We start from the raw sequence: 20,663 nt of genomic DNA, 5'->3' as shown, positions 1-20,663 counted from the left end.
AGCTCCAGGAACAGGGGGCTACTTCTGTAGCAGGAAGAACCTAAGGCTGGAAACTCGCGAGATCTAGGGTTAGGATCTCGTTGCGTTGCCTAGCGACAGGGAGGACGCTCGCAGGCCCCCAGGCTAAACCCCGCTGTAGCCTTAAATCTCCTACCATGGGGGAAGAAGGCGGCGGCCGCAGCTGTGGGACCACTAGGGAGCTGCAGAAGCTGAAGCAGCAGGCGATGGAGTACTACCGGGAGAACGACGTTCCGCGCAGGCTGGAAGAGCTGCTCAACTCCACCTTCTACCTCCAGCCTGCCGACGTCTACGGGCACCTGGTAGGGACCTGGGACCAGCACCCTCCTCCCTCCAACCCCTCTGTCCCCGCCCTGCTCTGCGGCAACGCGGTGCGCCTGCGCCGCAGAGCCGCGCCTGCGCCCCACGGGCCTGGGCCCTGGCCCCGGTTGTGAGGAGGGGCGAGTCCTGAGGGGAAGAAGGGGAGAGGGCACCTGGGGGCGAAGGAATCTCGAGGAAGGAAGTGGCAGAAAGGAAGCAGCTAGAGGAAAGAGGCCTCAAGGCGGATTTGGAGCTGTGGCGACAGCTCAGGGCCTGCAGGCTTCCTCGTTATTGGCCGCGCTGCCCGTGGGCCTGCCTGTCCATGGCTGCCAGCTGTCCTTTAAACACAGACCTTAAGCCCCCCCAGCTCGGCATTCCAGCCTTCAGCAGCCCCCTTTTGACCACGGGATGAACGCCTTGGCATTTGCTACAACTTGGCCTCAGCCTGCCCAGGGGCCTCGTGCGACTGCCTCCCCCTGCATCCAAGTTTCACTCCGGTTTCTTGCCTTGGGCGCCCGCCTCGGCCTGGATGCCTGTCCCCACCTGAACAGCCCCTCCCTAAACTTCAAAATTCCGACCAAAGCTTTGCCCACTTCACCCTGGACTAATCGTCGTATGTTCCTATGGCTTTCCTACGTGCACTGTGATCCTCTGAAGCAGCCTCCCTAGGCAGCTTGTGAGCTTCTGTTGAGGGCAGGGGCCTTTTCTTACCACCTGAGCCCCTGTGCCCAGTCCTGAGAGCTGCACATACCTTAGCCTTAAACAGTGAGCAGTTGAAACAAAGGCGAGAGTTCTCCCGCTTCCAGATCCTTAAGTACTAACCTACACTGACTGTCCGGAAGGCAGCGGGATCGGGGCTGGTACGGGTTCGCGCTGTGCGCAGGGAAAGCAGGCAGGCAATATGGCCGCACCAAGCGGAATGGTGAGTTCTGTGAAGAAGCACAGTGTGCTTTAAGGGTTCAAAACCACATCTTGTTGCGGCAGTTGATAGAGACGATGCTGCAGGAATGTTTTTTCCCCTCAGTCAGGGCCTATCAAAGGTGGAGTGCGTGGTGTTTACTGCGTCCCTTATGCTGTGTTTTATCTCGCTCCTTACAACCACTGCGAGGTAAAAGTTACGACTCCCATTTTACAAATAACCTGTGGCCCCGTGAAATTTAAATGATTTTCCCAAGGCACACAGTCAGTAACAGAAGAAAACAAATCAAACCATGTCTGTGTCCCTGCAGAGTGCATGGTACATAGTGGACACTCAAGAACTATATGTGGGATGAATGAGTGAATGCTTGACTCTGATTTCATTCTCTTTCTACTATCTCTTGCTAGAGGAATTCTTGGATGCTATCTAGTCTAACTTCCTCATTTTACAAAGACACTAAACGATTGTCTCACAGCTACTTGGTGCACAAGACTGAAAACTTGGACTCTTGTTCCCCAGGGTAATGTTCTTCCCAGTCTGTTAGGCAGCCAGGACATTGATTTGCACAGCTCTCTGGGAGCTTATAGCTTACTTAAGGACAAAAGCTACTGATACGTAAAATAGTTAAACAAAAGATAAGGTGGGATGTGACTGTGTGCTAGATTGCGGGACAGATCACTATATGCCTAGTAAAGGAATTCAGGGATGGAGGAGATCCCTGTAGGCTGTAGTATCCAGGAAAGCTTTGGCTTGGAGTTTGAAAGATGTTCAGAAATTGCATTAGCAAAAACGCAACCTCTTTTTCATTTTTTGTGTCACTGCCCTAGTTTTGGCCATCCTGTTCTCACCTGGTCTCTCCCTCTATTGAGTCCATCCTGCAGAGTGCTGCCAGAGCAATGTCCTAATACTCAAGTCTGACCTCAGAATTCTCTTCCTCAGAAACCTCCAGTAGCTGACCCTTGCTTGCTGGCCTTCATGTGCATGGTTCGTAGTGCTCACAGCCCTACCTCTGGTGACAGCCTCATCTCCCACTGCCCACTCTGCTCCTCCACACTGGATCACTGACACCCCCGAAAGCCAGAAGTTTCCCACTTCCCTCACTTTGTTTATCCTTTTCCCTCTACCTGAGGTATCTGCTCTCTACTCCCCGATCCTTATCCTCCTGTTGAAATTACACTTCCTCCAGTGTTCAGCTCAAATGCCATTTCTTCTATACTTCTGTTACATAATAGAGGAATCCAGGCAAGGGGAAGATCCTTGTAGGCAGTAACAATACTATTTATTCCTTCATCATAAAACTTACTATTGAAAGAGTTTGGGATTGGGAATCAGGTGGAACTGGGTTTGATTCTTAGTTCTGCCACTTAAATAACTGTCCCCCAATGAACCACACCTCAAGCGTGAACGCTCTTATGTAAGTCCCTCTCATGTCGACTCTGGACTTGGCCATATATCTTCCTTTGATCAATAGGACGTTGGCAAGCGTGATACAAACAGGCGTGATGAGTGCTGGCATATTGAGGCTTGTCCTCTTGGAAGCTAGTCATCATGCTGTGACGATGTCTCAATTACCCTGCTGGAAAGAGAGAGATCATGTAGAGAGAGGGTCCGGCAGATGCAAGGCCCCAGGATATCCTATGAGAAAGACAGATGCCCAGTCAGCCCAGCTGAGGCACTGGACTTGGTGGGTGAAAACACCTTGGATATTCTGGCCCCAGTCAAGCCTCCAGATGACTACATCTACATAAGAGACCCCAGGCAAGACCAGCAAAAGAATTTCCCAGTTGAGCCCAGCCCATACTGTAGAATCATGAGCAAATTAATGGTTTAAGCCACTATGTTTTGGGGTGGTCTGTTACAAAGCAGTAGATAATTTAAAAATTGGCTATGTGATCTCGGACAGTTAATTTTTCTGGAATTCAGTTTGTTCATCTGTGGAATAGAGATGGTATCACCTACTTTAGCGGGTTGTGTTGAGAATTTAATGGCATAATGTATACAAAGGATGGGTGTGACATTCATTTATACAAGATTTAATTTATGGAATCCTATATATGCCAGGCACTGTGGTATGTGATACAGCGATAAGACATAGTCACTCCTTCAGAGTTCATATTAAACACTTAAAAAATGTTAGTTTCCTTCCCCGCCTAACACAGTATGTTGCACATTGTAGGTGTTCAGTGCTTGTTAAATTGAACTTACTGTAACACACAAAGTAAAAGCTAAATAACATTTTTCCTTCCCTGATTCTATCTAATTTCATTTAGGCACTTACCCTGTAACATACAAACCATCATTCTTAAAATGCATGGATGGCTTGAAAATTGGCTTTTGCTTCCATTTTGTTGGGGCCTCCCCTCTGAGCTGGCACATTGTGCGTGTTAGATGATCTGTTGTTTAAGTTGAAGTCACTAGGTTTTGAACTGAAAGATCAGAGACCTGGTCTGCTAAATGAAAACAAGAAATCCAATTCTATCTGGTAATAAAGAGAGCAAGGAGGGTGTGCCTTTACTTTCCCTTGGAGAGGCTCCTAACTCCTGCTCTGCACAGAAACACCAGGCTCCTTGGCGGGCTTTCTACCTCAGCTTCATTCTCCTTCTTCAGGCTCTTTATTGGATCACTTCCAAATGGCTTCTGCTTTTCCAGGTCAATGAAACTGCTATTACTGAGGTTCCCAAAAAGCTTCTTTGAACAGACAGGACTATGCATGAGCTGATGGCGAGTGAGATACAGCCACTGCATAAGTCTTCACTATTAGAATATCAGATACCTTGCTGGGAGGAATAAAAATCAGCCCACTTCAGGTTTCTTAAATTTGAATGCCTATTCTACCACATGTACTCGCCATCAAACTGGCACTGACTGATCAACACCAAGGTGCTCACACGGTAGTAATATTCTTTGGGGGTAGTGGGGTTGGGGGTGGGTAAACTCACAACTAATGGATGCGGTGAGTGTTGTGGGGGGGAAGGGCACGTCTCAAATCATGGTTCGGATATGGCAAAGTCATAACGTAACCAAAATGTTTGTACCCCCATAATTTCCTGAAATAATAATAAAAAAAAATTTGAATGCATCACAGCATTATAGAGAACAATTGACTTCTGCATCTTGAAAAGAGGGATAGTTTAGCGAATTGAGTTGACTATAATGCCTCCGAAACAGTTACACAGGGCCTTTAAATCAAGAAATGTGTGCAAGTTTCTGCTAAGAGTTCAAGAGACCACAAAGCGCCCCATGTAGCAGAGACTCAGCATCAGGCTGAATTCAAATCTCAGTCCGCGAGGGCAGGGCAGTTCCACAGAGCTGCTAGTCTAATCCCGGCACCAGGAAGGATACTCACGGAGAAGTTTAGTAGAAACTAGGATAACCGTGAATGACCTTTTGAAGATAATTAGATGTAGTTTTTGATTTTTGCTTTTTTTGTGTGTGTTGAAGGCAAACTACTTTTCTAAACTTGCAAAGCCTCCTACCATATACAAAATAGTGGGGAAAAACGTACTGGATGGACTGGGGCTTCCAACCCTACAAGTGGAAACATTCTGCACCATTCAAAACTTTCCCAAGGTATGAGGCAGTTTAAATGTGTTCTTTAATATGTCCTGGCCGCACTGCACTTGTTAGCAATTCTTGTCTAAACTGCAGAAAATTAATGTTTTGAAATTCAGTGTGAAATGTATACATACATATACACACACACTATTCATAGTTAGTCATGTAAGCATGAATCATATAGTCAATCATGAAGGCTTATGTTTAAGTGTAATTTGGGTACAGATATGACATATTAACCTGAAGATGACCCAACAGTGAGAAAGAAAATAAAGCCAAAATAGTTTTAAAACTGACACTATAGATGTGATGAGTTCTATAAGTCTATATAGAAGTTTACAGATTTATGTATTTATATATGGATTTATAATATGTAGACTGATCTAAATAAAGAAAATAATTCATTTTAATAGTTCTAACAATTCATTTTAATTTACTATAATTGCTACATATTCATTAGAAATAATTTTGCTACAGTCTCTGGAAAGAGAATAATTATGATTGAATCTATTTGTATTCTTGTAGTTATTTATTAGAGAGGTAATGATAAAAAATGAAGTTCAATATAGGGTTTTTATAAGGATATTTTAAGGAAGTAATAATTTTAAATGTTCCATGAAGTTGGGTTCCACGGTGTTTCAACAGCTATAAAAATATCTCAAAGAAAATTATATATTCTCGTTTTCCCTTGAAATTGGTGAGAAAATATCATACACGTTAAAAACTGGATTAATTCAATTTCTTATTTTCTGTGAGAGGTAGAGAAAACGTGGAACATATTTATATAATTTTCAGAACATATGTTCTGTGGTGATCTCGACTCACTTTGAAGTCCACGAGAGCGCTGTGCCCGAGCTGGCTGAAGCGGAGGAGGCAGAGAGGGCCAGTGCGGTCAGCACGGCTGTGCACTGGGTCAACGGCCCCATCACCCAGGAGCTTCAGGGCCTTGCACCCACCGACCAGGTGGCGGTGGATCACCTGCTCAGGTACAACTTCCACTGTGAAATATAAACATCAGGTATAACTATGCATCCGTTGTCTTTCCATTCACCCGCCAACAAAACATGTCTGTCAAATCAATAGAGTTGGGAAGTCACTTTAAGAAGCATATGTGAAATCAGCAACATTTAGCATAAAATACTGTTTTTCTCCTGAAAATCCTGTTATTAAAATCTTACTATGTAAGGCTACATAGGGCCCTTTGTTCTCTTTTCCTGCATAGAGCTCTCCTAAGATTCAGTAAAAAGTTTCTCAGGAAAAGAATCAAGTTACAGATCCAGAGGATGTCCTTTCCCTCTCCCCATGCCCTCATTTCCCACCTGTGAGCTTCTCATGTCCCGTAATGTAGTCTCAACGGCTGACGCTTACATTCTGTCTTCCAGCCACAACCAAATCTTCCATGCTTTGCCCAAAGGTTGACTCTAACATTTGAAAATCAGGGAAGCGTTTACTAGGGCTATGTAAGTATTGTTCAATGCCTGACCAAGTAATGGGTTAGAAATCCGTTTTCCTTTGCACAGGTCCAAGCCACAACCCCCTTGGCCAAAGGTCAACTGGATTCTCTTCTCTTAAGCTTTATCATTTGCTTAACTGTGTATAATATCACTTTATAGTTTGCTTCAGAGTTGGATGGTGACCTTTGTAAAAAAAAAAAAAAGTTTTTTGAATAGTTCTTTGGTTTTTGGTTTTCTTGGAGTTTCTCAATGCTATTTCTCTCTCTATATATAGATATATTTTGGCCTTATCTGCTAATTATCATCTACTTAGTTTTTTTTTCAACATCTGTAATACCTTCTATTTTATTACATTCCTTTTTTCCTGAAGTTTTCTCTCCTCAAACCTCCCATCTATAGACCTGCTACAGAGATGCCATAAAGACTTCATTGTCCTCCTGTTTCTGGATCCCATATTCTCCTCTTTCTTGATTTGCTGGATTATATTCTTTAATAACAAGGATGAAAAAGAGTACGTGGGATGTAAAGTTTTTGAGTTGTTACACGCGTGGGAATGTCTACTTTGCCCTTGTGTTTGATAGTTTAGCTGAGTATGGAATTCTCTGTCGAAATCAACTTCCCTCATACTTTAAAAGCATTGCCCCACTGGCATTTGGATTATTAATAAATATGATGTAAATCTGATTCCCAAGTCTTTGTTTTTTGTTTGCTCATTTTTTTGTCTATGAAGTTTTTAGCCTCTTCTTTTTGTCTTAGGGGGCTGATATTTTATGTAAATGTACCTAAGTGGGCTTTCCCAAAAGTTTTTTAAAAAGTATTTATTTTGAGCAACGCCCCCCCCCAAAAAGGAAGTCCTCCATATAATGCTGTATTTCACTGTTTATTCTTGATGCACTTGTTTTTTATGGTCATTTATACAAAAAGAAAGTCCAGTAGCCCTTAAATTATGTCTTCAAATTTTACTTTAAAAATGCAAACGAGGCTTAACTAATTTTAAAAATTAGCACCTCAAATCTTTAAACATTTATTTCCAGGGCAAAATAAATTTCAGTTCTTAAACACAGTCTTATAACAGCATCATTATTTTCTGGCCTTGGAAATTGAATCTGATTTGTTCTTAAGTAGCTAAAAAGCAGAGTTATTTATTGAACTATATTGGGGTCAGTCTAAAACATGACCAGAATTACAGAGTGCTATTCTTCAATATCGCATTGTGAAGCCGCATATTCTTGCCATTAAGGATATTCTTTGCAAATAAAGTACAAGAAGATAAGGAGAGAAAAGAATTAGAAAAGAGCCTGGAAGACCCAATAGTGCCTACGCCTCTACCTCTAATACCATCACCCCCTCCTCCACCTCCTCCAAAAAAAAAAGGACAAAAGCAAGGTGAGTGGCTTAGTATCTTGCAGCACCCTTAGTAACAAATATGTGAGGAAGAAAGGCTGAAGCTGGACTGCCTTTCTGGGTCTCTTTGCTGCAGACCCAGGTTGGGCACCCAGCTGAGAGCTGTCCATCCTCCATGCTACTTTCTCACTGAAAGCTGCTGTGTGGGTGGGCAGGGTTGCACCCCACCCCACCCTCCATTTTTATTTGTAAGATAAAACGATTTTTCATCCAGAGGCAAGCATTTATTAAATAAAGTGCATTGAGCAGTGGAAATATAGGGGGTCGGGTGGGGGTGAGATGGCATGGGGGACCATTCACCTCCCTTGAATTTCCATTAACTAATCAAAAAGCCACTCCATACTTTAAAGAGTTTTGATACCCTTTAATATGGACAACTAACATTTCCTCAGTCCTATGTAACATAAATAAACATTTTCTTTAGAAAACTTTATTATTTCAAAGCAAGTAATTGAAGTTATCACTTTACTTTGCCAACTGCTCCATGCCTTCCAACAGATTGCTAACCTCGGCCCCTACAGTGTGTTAAATCGGGAGCTACTACTAGTATTGTAACAGTGTTTTGTATGTCTTCTGAACTAGAGCATGCTCCTTGAGGGCATGAATCATGTGTTGTTCAACTTTCCATTGCTCATGTTGAGCATAATGCCAGGCACAAACCAAATACCCAATAAATGTGAGGTCCATTGAGTAAGAAAGCACCAGAAACAGGAAGAGACAAGAGAATCTATGGAGAAAAGGACCTTTATTTCGTAGATTGGGATCCTGAGGCCCGTGTTCAGTTTGCAGAAGAGAGCAGAAGAGCGGAGAAGAGAATTGCCCAAGGCAAAAGAATTATATTATATTTGACCAATCTTCCCTTGGGAGAGAGGAATGACCACTACTGAGTTATAGGTGGAGACCAGCAATGGATGTTCATTTGGTGGTTGCTTTTGAATCACAGAACCTGGAACTTAAGGAGTTCAAGCTGACACAGCTGCAGCTGCTGCCCAGCTGAGGAGTGACAGGAAACCAGGCTCTCCTGTGCATACCTACAACAATACCTACCCCCTGCAACAGGCTGCAGTGAGACCAAGATGTGAATGGACTGCATTCCCCACAGGTTCTTGCCCACACTACTTGCCTGGAAGAGCCCCCACTCTCTCTGGTCACAGGCCCAAGGTGGGGTGCCATTTTAAAAGTTTAACTCTGGATTGTGTCCTGCTCTTAGGCCGAGTTCAAGCTGATGCAGCTACAGCCACTGCCTGGCTGAGGAGGGACAGGGGAGCCCAGGCTCTCCTATGCACACCTAACATTATACCCACCACCCTGCTGTGGATCACTGGGAGACTGAGACTCACGTGGACCGCACTGCCCACAGTTTCTTGCCCATGCTGCTCACCTGAAAGGGGCCATGTTCTCCCTGATGGCAGGGCCACAGAAAGTGCCATTTTGAGAGTTTAACAGTGGGCTGAGCCCCACCTGTGGACTAAGTTCGAGGTAACCCAGCTGCAGCCATCAACAACATGGACTGCTTGGGTCCCAGCGGGTGGCTCCACCACTGCCATTGCCAACGCCCACATCACACCAGCTTTCTAAGAGCCTGAGAACCTGCCCACACACCTGGCCCTCTGCTCCCACTACTAGCTTCTGAACAAGCCACGTGGAGGCCCAAGAATTGGCTCTCTAGGACCCACTAACACCAGTGCCAGCATAAGCTGCTCTGGGGTCTAAAAACAAGTATACTTTGTTGACTGCTTCCACCACTGGGGCCCAAAGACTGGTTCAGCTGCTGTCCTGCTACCCAGCAAACCTTCATCACAGCCTCAACTAATAACCATATCCTAAGCCAACAAGGAAATCACAGATACCACTGACCCTGTGTATTGCCAAAGAAATCATACAAAGATCACACTATTCCAGGCACCCAAAAATCAAAGTCAAAGTGTCCTACTCAACCAACAATATATATACATCTTCAGGAAAAAATTCTTCCCCTACAAAAGCAATTTCAAAAATGTGAAATAAGTGACTATTACACCAGATGCACAGATATCAACAGAGGGACACAGGAAATGTGAAAAAACAAAGAAATACAACACTTCCAAAGGGTAACAATTGTCCAGCAATGAATCCCAGTCAAAAAGAATTCCTCAAAATGCCAGATAAAGAATTCAAAATATTGATTTTAAAGCTGCTCAATGAGATGCAAGAGAAATCTGAAAAGCAATACAAATAAATGAGAAAACTAATTCAGTATATGAGTGAGAAATTTACCAAGGAAATAGATATCTTACAAAACCAGAAATTCTGGAGCTGAAAATTCACCGAAGGAAATACAAAATACATATGAAATCTTCAAGCAGAAGAAAGATTCTCAGAACTTGAAGAAAGGTCTTTTGAAATAATCCAGTCAGACAAAAATAAGGAAAAAAGAATGATCAAAGGCTTCCAGGTGTCTGGGACTGCATAAAACTTATGAACTATCAGTATTCTGGAGGGGGAAGAGAGATAAAAATGTTTAGAAAACCTACTCAATGAAATAGTCTATGAAAACTTCCCAAGTCTAAGAAGAGACTTAGACATCTAGATACAAGAGGCTCAGTGATTCCCCAGGCAAATACATTACAAAAAAGACTTCACTACAGCATATTATAATCAAAATGTCTAAAGTCAAAGTGAAAGAAAGAATTTTAAAATTAGCAAGAGAAAAGTGACTAGTCACCTATAAAGGAAATCCCACCAGACTAATAGTGGACTTCTCAGCAAAAACCTTACAGACCAGGAGAATGGGATGGCATTTTCAAAGGACTGAAAGAAAAAAAACCAAACTGTCAGCCAAGAATTTAACATCTTGCCAGAATAAGTTTTATAAATGAAGGAGAAATAAAGGCTTTCTCAGACAAGCAAATGCTGAGAGAAATCATCACCATTAGATTGGCCCTATAGGAAATGCTCAAAGGTTCTTAAACATGGAAATGAAAGGTCAGTATTCACCATATGAAAACATACAAACATATAAAACTCACAGGTCTTATAAAACAATCACACAAAGGAGGAAGAAAAAAGAATCAAATGGCAATGTGACAGAATTGCAGCAAACCACAAAGATAAAAAGAAAAAGAAAGTATAAAACAATTAGATAACAATTAACAATATTACAGGAATAAAGCCTCACATATCAATATTAACCTTGAATGTAAATGGAGTAAGTGATTCACTTAAAAGATATAGATTGGCAGAATGGATTAAAAACACATGATCCAATTATATTTTGCTTGTAAGAAACTCACCTTACCCATAAAGACACATAGAGACTGAAAGTAAATGGGTGGAAAAAGATATTCCACACAAATGGAAACCAAGAGCAAGCAGGAGTAGCTATACTTATATCAGATAAAACAGACTTTAAATCAAAAAGAGTAAAAAAAGACAAAGAATGCCATTATATCATGATAAAGGGGTCAATTCAGCAAGAGGATATAACTATCCTAAATATACATGCACCCAACATTGGAGCACCCAGATTCACAAAACAAATATTACTGCACCTAAAGAGATAGAAGGCAACACAATAATAGTGGGGGAGGTCAACACCCCGCTCACAACACCAGACAGAGCATCGAGACAGAAAATTAACAAAGAAACAGTGAACTCAAATTAGACTTTAGACCAAATGGACTTAACAGACATTTAGTGAAATTTCTACCTAACAACTACATAATATACATTCTTTTCATCAGCACATGGGATATTCTCCAAGACAGACCACATATTAGGCCACAAAGAGGCCTTCATGAATTTTTAAAAATCAATATCATATCAGGTATCTTCTCAGACCCCAATGGAATAAAGCTAGAAATCAATACAAAGAGGAACTTCAGAAACTACACAAATACATGGAAATTAAACTACATGCTCCTGAATGATCAGTGAGTCAACAGAGAAATTAAGACAGAAATTTTAAAACTTTTTGAAACAAATGAAAATGAAAACACAACATACCAAAACCTGTTGGATACAGCAAAAGCAGTGCTAACCAGTGTTGCTCCATAGGAAGGTTGCTTTATTGAGATGGCCCTATAATATTAGAGACAGAAATGATTTCAGGAGTTTTGCAGGGCTTTGCCCTGAAGGAATAGGTGAACGTGTTAGTTTGCATATCAAAAGCTGCCTCCCCTCAGGAGGGCATCTCAAAGGTCAGTAGCAGCTGCTTTCCAAGGTGACGCTGCAGTCTCAAACCTGTGGTTTTCACCTGCTTTGAACAACAAAGCAGGTTTTCATGGAGCCACTGCAGTCTCAAACCTGTAGTTTTCGCCTGCTTTGAAAGACAAAGCAGGTTTGCATGGAGCCACGGGATGAGAGCTGATCAAAGAGTGCCGGCTGAGAGACAGACACCTGTGGCTAAAAGCAATTAGCCCAAGGGACAGTTCCTGCTTGACTCCTAACTACCTATCTCCATCCACAGTAACTAGATAAAGAAATATGGAGCCACTATATCTCGGTTTAACCCTTCTGTTAAGTGATAGCTTTATCTTAGAACTTTGTCTTTGAGAGATTTTGTAACTGTTCATGTAGATAGAGTAAATTAAGGGATCTACAGAAGCCTTTTGGAAGACTTTTAACCTAAAACGAACTACCTGTTATTATGTAAACCTTTTACCCCTGGAAACCAATCTCTGTACCTGTAAATACCCATGTAAAACTTTATTCTGGGCCTCACAGTTTACGGAAATACTGTGGGGACTCCTGAGCTTCACTTTATAAATCTATAAAAGTGTATCTTCGTCTCTGTGTATTCTTTTATTTCTATTTTCCATTATTTCCTTATCCTGACGACCCCTGCCTAAGGAACCCGATTTTTTGCTGGAAGCGTAGCTAACTCCCCACAAACTGGGAAGTCTATAGCATTAAATGTCTACACCGAAAAAGTAGGAAGATCACAAATTAACAACCTAACATCACACCTCAAGAAACTAGAAAAATAAGAACAAATCAAACCCAAAGTTAGCAGAAGAAATAACAAAGATCAGAACAGAACCAAAAGAAATGGTAACTGAAAAAACAATATAAAGGATCGACAAAACTAAAAGTTGGTTCTTCAAAAAGATAAGCAAAACTGATAAACCACTAGCTAGACTAACCAAGCAGAAAGATCCAAATAAATAAAATCAGAAATGAAAAAGGAGAGAGTACAACTGATACCACAGAAATACAAAAGATCATTAGAGAATATTATGAGCAACAGTACACTGACAAACAAGAAAACCTAGAGGAAATGGATAAATTCCTGGAAACATACAACCTCCTGAGATTGAACCCTGAAGAAACAGAACTCCTAAACAGACCAATAATGAGTAGCAAGATTGAATCAGCAATAAAAAAATCTCCCAAGAAAAAAAAGCCTGGGACCAGATGGATTCACAGCTGAATTCTACCAGACCTACAAAGAAGAGCTAATACCAATTGTCCTGAAACTGTTTTAAAAAACTGAGGAGGGAATTTTCCCCATTCTACGAGGCCAGTATCACCCAGACAAGAACACAACAACAACAATAAAATACAAACCAGTATCCCTGCTGAACATAGATGCAAAAATCCTCAATGAAATACTTGCAAGTTGAAACCAATAGCACATCAAAAGAATAATACACCATGATTAAATGGATTTTATACCAGGGATGCAAGGATAGTTCAACATACACAAAATCAATAAATGTGATACATCACATCAACAGAATTAAAGACAAAAACCATATGATCATCTCAATAGATGCAGAAAAAACACTTGATAAAATTAGTATCCATTCATGAAAAAAACTCAACAAACTAGGCATAGAAGGAACATCAAAATAATAAAGGCCATATATGATGAACCCACAGCCAACATCATACTTAATGGGGAAAAGTTGAAGGCATTTCTGCTAAGAACTGGAATAAGACAAGGATGTCCACTGTCACCACTCTTATTCAACATAGTACTAGAAGTGCTCACCAGAGCAATCAGGGAAGAGAAAAAAGTAACAGCCATCCAAATTAGAAAAGAAGAAGTCAAATTATCCCTGTTTGGTGATGATATGATCTTATATCTAGAAAACCCTAAAGACTCCAACAAAAAACTCTTAGATTTGGTAAATGAAGTCAGCAACGTTTCGGGATAGAAAATCAATGTACAGAAATCATTAGCATCTCTATACACCAATAACAATGTAGCTGGGAACCAAATCAAGAAGGCAGTCCCATTTATAATAGCTACAAAATAAAATAAAATACCGAGGAATAAACTTAACCAAAGAAGTGAAAGATCTCTACAATGAAAACTATAAAACACTGATGAAAGAAAATGTAGGTGACACAAATGTAAAAACATACCATGCTCATGGATCAGAAGAATTAATATCATTAAAATTACCATACTGCCCAAAGCAATCTACAGGTTCAGTACAATCCCTATGAAAATACCAACATCATTTTTTTGCAGAATTAGAAAAAAACAACTCTAAAGTTCATATGGTACCAAAAAAGAGCTCAAATAGCCAAAGCAATTTTGAGGGGTGGAGGAGGGGGGTGGGGGAGGAGAGTGGTGCTGGGAGGTTGCCTGGTAGGTACAATGTGTGTTGCTACAGTGACGGATGCACTACAGGATATGACTTCACTACGATGCAATATACCATTGTAGTAAAACTACACTTGTTCCCCATGAATGTATACAAATAAATTTTTTTTTTAAAAAACCCTGGAACTTAAGGGAAGAAGTAGGAGGGGATAGGTTTTTGCTAAAAGCACTTCTTATATGCTTACATACCTTATCTCCACTGGGGACCGGAACCACATCAGCAGCTGTGGGGGAAAGGACAACAGGAATACTAGAGATTTATGGTGGACTCCATGGTACCTGATCAAACAGGGTAGCTGAGAAAATGTTAGAGTGAAAGATGGGTAAGGATTCTGGATGGACGGTCGATCCGGAAGGCATTTCTAAAGATCATAAACAATACAGAATAAGGCATTGGTTTGAGGTTAGTGAGAAAGACAGTAAGTTGTTAACAGATATATGCGTGAAGGGAAAGTTGGCAGCAGCTATGGTGAAATATAGAAAAACCAAAAATTTGGAATCCAAAGATGCTTCAAATCCTCTATTTATCCACTTGCTGTTACATATAGGGGAAGTCTCTTAACCTCTCTTAGCCATAGTTTGCTTATATGTGAATATAGGGTAAGAATATCTACCTCATGATTGTTGAAGGAGTTAATATTGAATGACCTAGAATTTCTTAGAGAGGCAAAATCCATGGTTAAGGATTATTTGAGCATCGCAGGTGAAATCAAACAGAAAACTTCTTGGAGGTTGAGGGGGAGAATATGTTCTTCCCAGCCTCAGCTTTCATCCCTTTTTTTATTTTTGTTGGGCCTTCCCATTTGTAAATAAAACATTTAAAAACATAGTCTGATTCTCAATATTTTTCCCTCCAGGGAAGAATGACGCTATTACAGAGAAACCTATTCAACCTGCAGAACCTGTTGAACCTGTACTCTGTGGCAGTATGGCCATAGGGGCCGTGTCACTAGCTGTTGCCAAAACCAGTGCCATACTGGGCAATAATCCTCTATACTTGAATATCGCATTACTGAAGCACAACCAGGTCAGTACCTATGATGTCCCATTACAAGGAGGCATGAGGATCTCAATGCGAATGAGCCCTATTTCTCATTTGCCCTTGCTTTCCCCCTATTTCAGGAACAGCCATCGACCCTACCTATGCCTTTGCTGATGGTAACTCTGCTCAGCTGTGGGAAGTCATCACCTGGGAAGCTAAATTTAATGAAAGAAGTGATTTGCATACCCCATCCTGAACTAACCACCAAACAAGTACCTTACATTATCTCAACTTATCTTTATTTTTTCTAAAAAAAAAATACTCCATCACTGAGTTTTTAGTGCAGCTCCCTTGTGTCACCAAGGAAGAGGGAATTAAAGATAAAATGAGAAAAAATTTAGGAAATCAGGGAAGTGGAAAGAAAGCAAGTCCTCAAGCAAAAGGGAAGACATTTAGAGCACCTTAGATGTCTGGTTCGTTGCGGGATTGACTCATGCTATGACTCACAGAAAAGCCATGGGGGAGTCACTGCAGGCCTGGACAGTGCTGGAAAGTTGTTATTTGGGGGAGTCGGGACCTCTTTATTTACTCTGCACCAGGCACTATGGCACCAAGAGGAAGCTGGCACTTCCCTAGCAGCCCACTCTATTAAGGAAGAACTCCAGGCCTAGCAGATTGCCTGGCACATAAGTGACATTTAGTGCCTATTTATAGAATGAAGTGGCATCTTCACCACTCAGACGTGTGCTAGTGTCTTTATTGTCTTCGGTGGCCCAAAAGAGTCAACATGCCTCTTTAAATCTTCATGAAATAGTCTACTACTTAGGCGTTAGGGAGAACTAAAGGTTCAAGTTCTATAGTGGATGCTTTCCAAAAAAGTACAAGAAGTTTTCCCCCCTCTCCCTACAGTAATCAATTGAGTGATATTTTATCTTAATGGAAATCAGTAAAAAAATTTTTTCAAGATGATTTATCATAAAGAATTCTTTTTAAATAAAATAATTGTTACCTCACAACTTATCAGTTGCAGAAGACTAGGATTTATATGTGGCTTACTATCTGTCAGATCATAGTCAGAGCCTGGTGTTGGGACCTTTCTTTTAGTTAATATCTGTTGAGTTCTTTAGGTACCAGAGCACTGGGCTTGCCATTCTTTGTCTTTGTATGCAGATACCCTCATCAGAACACACTTCTCTACTTTTTAAGTGACAGTGGATTTATATTGATTCAGCCACTCTAATCACTGCCTTAGTGACCTGTGACATGTGTATTGCAAGAAGGCTGTCCAGGTTGGTCAAGAGACCATTAAAGAGAGTGAAGTTGACCTGATGCAGCCAACGGAACCAGTCAGTTCTAGACAATGAAGAGAGGCGACTGAGGGAGAAGAGCCTGTCATTCCCAGGCCACCTAGTGAAACCTGGGGGCTGAGGATTAACATTTCCTCTTCTGATTTGTAGATCACGTCATCCACTAACCAGGGTGATTTATCAGGGACTCTATAAATATTCTGAATTAGAAAAGCCACATGTGGTACAAGTTTTAATATATTTAAAATTTCTAGACTGCAATTGTGTAAGTTCATGGTTGTTCTACTTACAGGGTGTGGAGATGCTTATGGAAATTCAGAAAAATATTATCAAAATCATTGAAATGGTATGTAAAGAGATTCTGTGGTATCTAGTCACTGACACTTATACACCATCTAGCATTGTAGTTCATTTGGAATTAAATCAATATTGATATGAAATGTATTTCTTTGCTTTGGGGTTCCCATGTGAACCAAGTGTTACATCTCCTCATTGGCTATGGATCCAGTCTCTAACAGTACTTAATCGCATTTCAGTTTCTGAGGCAGCTGGCTCTGTGCTAAGATCATCCCTTAGGGTATACAAAGAAAGAAAGGATTTGGCCCCTAGGATGTGAGAGGCAGTTTAGTGAAGGCACAGCCTCCTGTGCCTGCATTAGGATCCTGGTGTTGGGCAAAAAGGACCCTTGGCTGAGCAGCCCTGTCAGGGGAAGTCACAGAGCAGGGTGCATGAGTCAGCAGTTGTCCCATCATATTCTAGCTAGGGTAGTGCACAGTGATATGACAGGGCTGAGGCCAGGAGAGGGACCCAATCCTTGTCTGTGGGGCTTTTATTTTGGACTATTACATTTATAGAAAAGTTATAAAGATACATGGAGAGTTCTTGAATACCCCTCACCCAGTTCCCGCCAACATTAATGATACATTACATGGTACATTTGTCAAAACTAGGAAACCAAAATGGTACATTACTAATAACTGAACTCCAGACTTTATTCAAATTTCACTGGTTTTTCCGCTAATGTCCTTTTTCTGTTCTAGGATCCAATCCAGGATCCCACATTGCATTTAGCCTGGGGCTTTTAAGCTGCGTGATTAGGAAGCAGTAGGATGGGGGCCCAGAAGGAGGGGGCCGGGACACAATAGCAGTAGAACATGGAGGAACTTTGGTTCTAACTCTCCTGCCAGCACCCAGTGTGACAGCAGGCAGGGGGCACCAGCCCTGCCATGATGGGAGGAGGAGTGGCTGGGGCCCCAGCCTTGTGGTTGATGGGAACTGCTCTAAGCACCAGGCGGGAGCTGGTTTTCATGGCCCTTTTCAGGAGGCCAACTTCTTTTCTGGGAAACCAGCCTAGAGAGACTCAAACTTGGGTAAGTTAACTCTGCTTTTTCACTTACAACTCTGTGACTCTGGGCCAATTACATAACCTCTCTGTATCAGGTTCCTCATCTATAAAATGGAGATGGTAAGTACCCATGTTATGAGGGCGACTGTGGGGAGTAAATGAGTTTAAGATATGGAACATGCTGCCAGCAGGAGCTGGTGCGACAGTAAGCCATACTTTGTTTGTGGTAGACAGAGCAGGTGGAGGAAATCCAGTTTAAAATACTAGGAAATTAAGGATATTTGGGCATTCTGCAATTCATCCTTTTAAATTTTTTGTTTTTTGAGACAGGGTCTCGCTCTGTTTCCTGGGCTAGAGTGCAGTGGTGCAATCATAGCTCACTGCAACCTCCAACTCCAGGGCTTGAGTAATCCTCCTGCCTCAGCCTCCCAAGTAGCTGGGACTATAGGCATGCACTGCCACCATATCTGGCTAATTTTTAAATTTTTTGTAGAGATGGGGTCTGGCTGTTGTCCAGGTGGCTCTCAAACTCCTGGCCTCAAGCAATCCTCCTACCTCGGCCTCCCAAAGTGCTAGGATTACAGGTGTGAGCCACCATGCCCAGCCCTGACTTTTAAATGTTTTATTTATTTTTTGTTTATACAAACAGCTCATGAACGTTCTTGTGAAAATTCAAATACTGGTAGAACCAGCACCCCCTTGCCGACTACCACCTTCAATACCAGCCCCTTTTCTGGAGACACCCACCGTTAAAAATTTAGTGTGGCCTTCCAGCCTTTTTTTTTTAAATATACACAAAAAACACTGTTTAAAATCATATAAAAATTCTATACAAATGATCTGCAAATTGCTTTATTTCTTTGCCCTTTTTATTATCTTTTATTGACATCTAAGGAATTCTTTATATAAGGAGACTTACTCCTTTACATATGTTAGACATTTTCCTCTATCATGTTGCTTGCTTTTTAACTGTATTTTATGGAATCATACAGATTTTTTTTTTATTTGATGTAGTAAAACGTATCAATCTGTTCTTCTAAGGCAGTTATTCTCAACCAGGGGTGATTTTTCCCAGGAGACATTTGGCAAGTCTGGAGATATTTTGAGTTGTCTCAACTTGGAGGGAGGGGTTTTAACAGCATCTGGTAAGCAGGGATCAGGGATGCTGCTGAATGTCCCACAATGCACAGGGAAGCCCCCCTACAACAAAGAATTATCCAGCCCAAAGTGCCAGTAGTGCCAAGGTTGAGGAAGCCTGCTCCAAAGCTTTTGCTTTGTGTTCCTTGTTTAATAAGGCACTTCCTCTTCCTATAATACTAATAATCCACAAGTATTTTTTGAGTTTACTAGGCATTAGCCTGAGTGCGCTAATATTTTAACTCATTCAATCCTCACAGTTCTACAGGTAGGTACTATTATTATCCCTATTATACAGATTAAGAAACTCAGGCCCAGCACAGTTAATTAATCCAAACCCAGAAATCTGGCCCGAGTCCATGATCTCAATCATGTGCTAAATTGACCTCAAATCATAGAATACATTGTCCTAACACTTTTATAGTTTCAGAGATTTATTTATATCTCAAATTCATCTGGCATTTATATCAATAGTGTGAACCAGGGATCATATTCCCATATTCATTTCTGGTTGACTTTTCACCTGATGTTACACGTTTGAAGGCTACAGTGGGATCCTTAGTAATAGCTCTCACTAGCTCAATCTTATTTGAAGAAAAAGTAATAAAGCCTTTTACAGAAGTTCAGACATCAAACACCACCACTACTCTGTCAAAGTCCCAAAGTTCTATGAGAAAGTTTTAGTTGCTAAAGATAATCTAGTGTAGTACAAAAGCAAAGAGATCTGTTTTCAGTTTTGGCTCTGTACTTATTAGCCACTGCTGTGAGCATCTCATATACCCTTCCGATGCACTGGTTTCCTCAGGTGTATGATTGAAAAATGCCTACCTTGGAAGGGCTGGAAGTAATGTATGGGAAGAACCCTGAATTGCTGGGCTCCCAATAAATGGTGCCTATTTATAGAATACTAATGGAATATAATGAGATGTTTAATCTTTCCCAGTGATTACATTGATAACAGATCATTCCCAACATTGCACCAGTCCTTCTGCTAAATCTACATTTTAAATACATTTTGAGGAAAAAAAATACTGAAGAAATGCTATGTTTTCGCATGCAGGAGCCAACCCAAAGCATGTCTGTAGATAACCTTAGCTCACGCCATGGTCTTTAGTTTCAAAATAGGATGTGCTAGGAGTGGAACCTGGGTTTGTTGCAATAACCATGCTTTTAGTGCTGAAGTGATAGTTTGTGATGACATCATTTGGCTGATGGCATAGATTAGCAAGTTACTTCATGCCAGATTTATTTTAGCATAACTGACTTTCCCTAGGAACTCCTGAGTAGGCTAATTCTTACTAATGAAAGGTTGCATTTGTTTGTTCGGGTTTTTAGCCATTTTTAAACCCACCGAGACTGAGAACAGCCATTCTAGAACACATTGCATCATGTATGATTAAAAAGCCTGGAGATTTTGACTCTTTACCATTATTGAACAGCTTCTCCTTAAGTTGGAGAGGAAGATGTTAGGGGTGTTTTTCTCTGGTTATTTTTTGTTGTTTCAAGGCCCCCTGCTAGGTGCAATAGAGGATAAAAACATAGTTCCTGCCCTCAGGCAGTTTAAACTCCTGATTGGGAAGGCATAGAAAGCACATGAGAAATTCAACAATAATGCAAACCAAGAATATTCTTCAACGTTTGCTATTC

At 41.2% G+C, this 20,663-nt stretch overlaps 1 protein-coding gene across 1 annotated transcript in view; it reads left to right on the top strand.

Annotated features, from left to right (window-relative positions):
• Positions 1-108: 108 nt before the first annotated feature.
• Positions 109-20,663, top strand: part of ENO4 (enolase family member 4) — a 33,510-nt gene continuing 12,955 nt past the window's right edge. The window contains exons 1-7 of the mRNA XM_012642422.1: positions 109-320; positions 4,679-4,807; positions 5,588-5,778; positions 7,487-7,632; positions 15,103-15,272; positions 15,368-15,499; positions 16,827-16,880. Of these exons, the coding sequence (XP_012497876.1) occupies positions 156-320; positions 4,679-4,807; positions 5,588-5,778; positions 7,487-7,632; positions 15,103-15,272; positions 15,368-15,499; positions 16,827-16,880 (987 nt within the window). The 5' untranslated portion in view covers positions 109-155. The remainder of the gene's footprint in view (positions 321-4,678; positions 4,808-5,587; positions 5,779-7,486; positions 7,633-15,102; positions 15,273-15,367; positions 15,500-16,826; positions 16,881-20,663) is intronic.

Source organism: Propithecus coquereli, unplaced genomic scaffold, assembly GCF_000956105.1.
Source record: "Propithecus coquereli isolate 6110/MARCELLA unplaced genomic scaffold, Pcoq_1.0 Scaffold179, whole genome shotgun sequence".
NCBI lineage: Eukaryota > Metazoa > Chordata > Mammalia > Primates > Indriidae > Propithecus > Propithecus coquereli.
The sequence above is the reverse complement of the archived record's forward strand: the minus strand, read 5'-3'. Positions and strand labels throughout refer to the sequence as shown.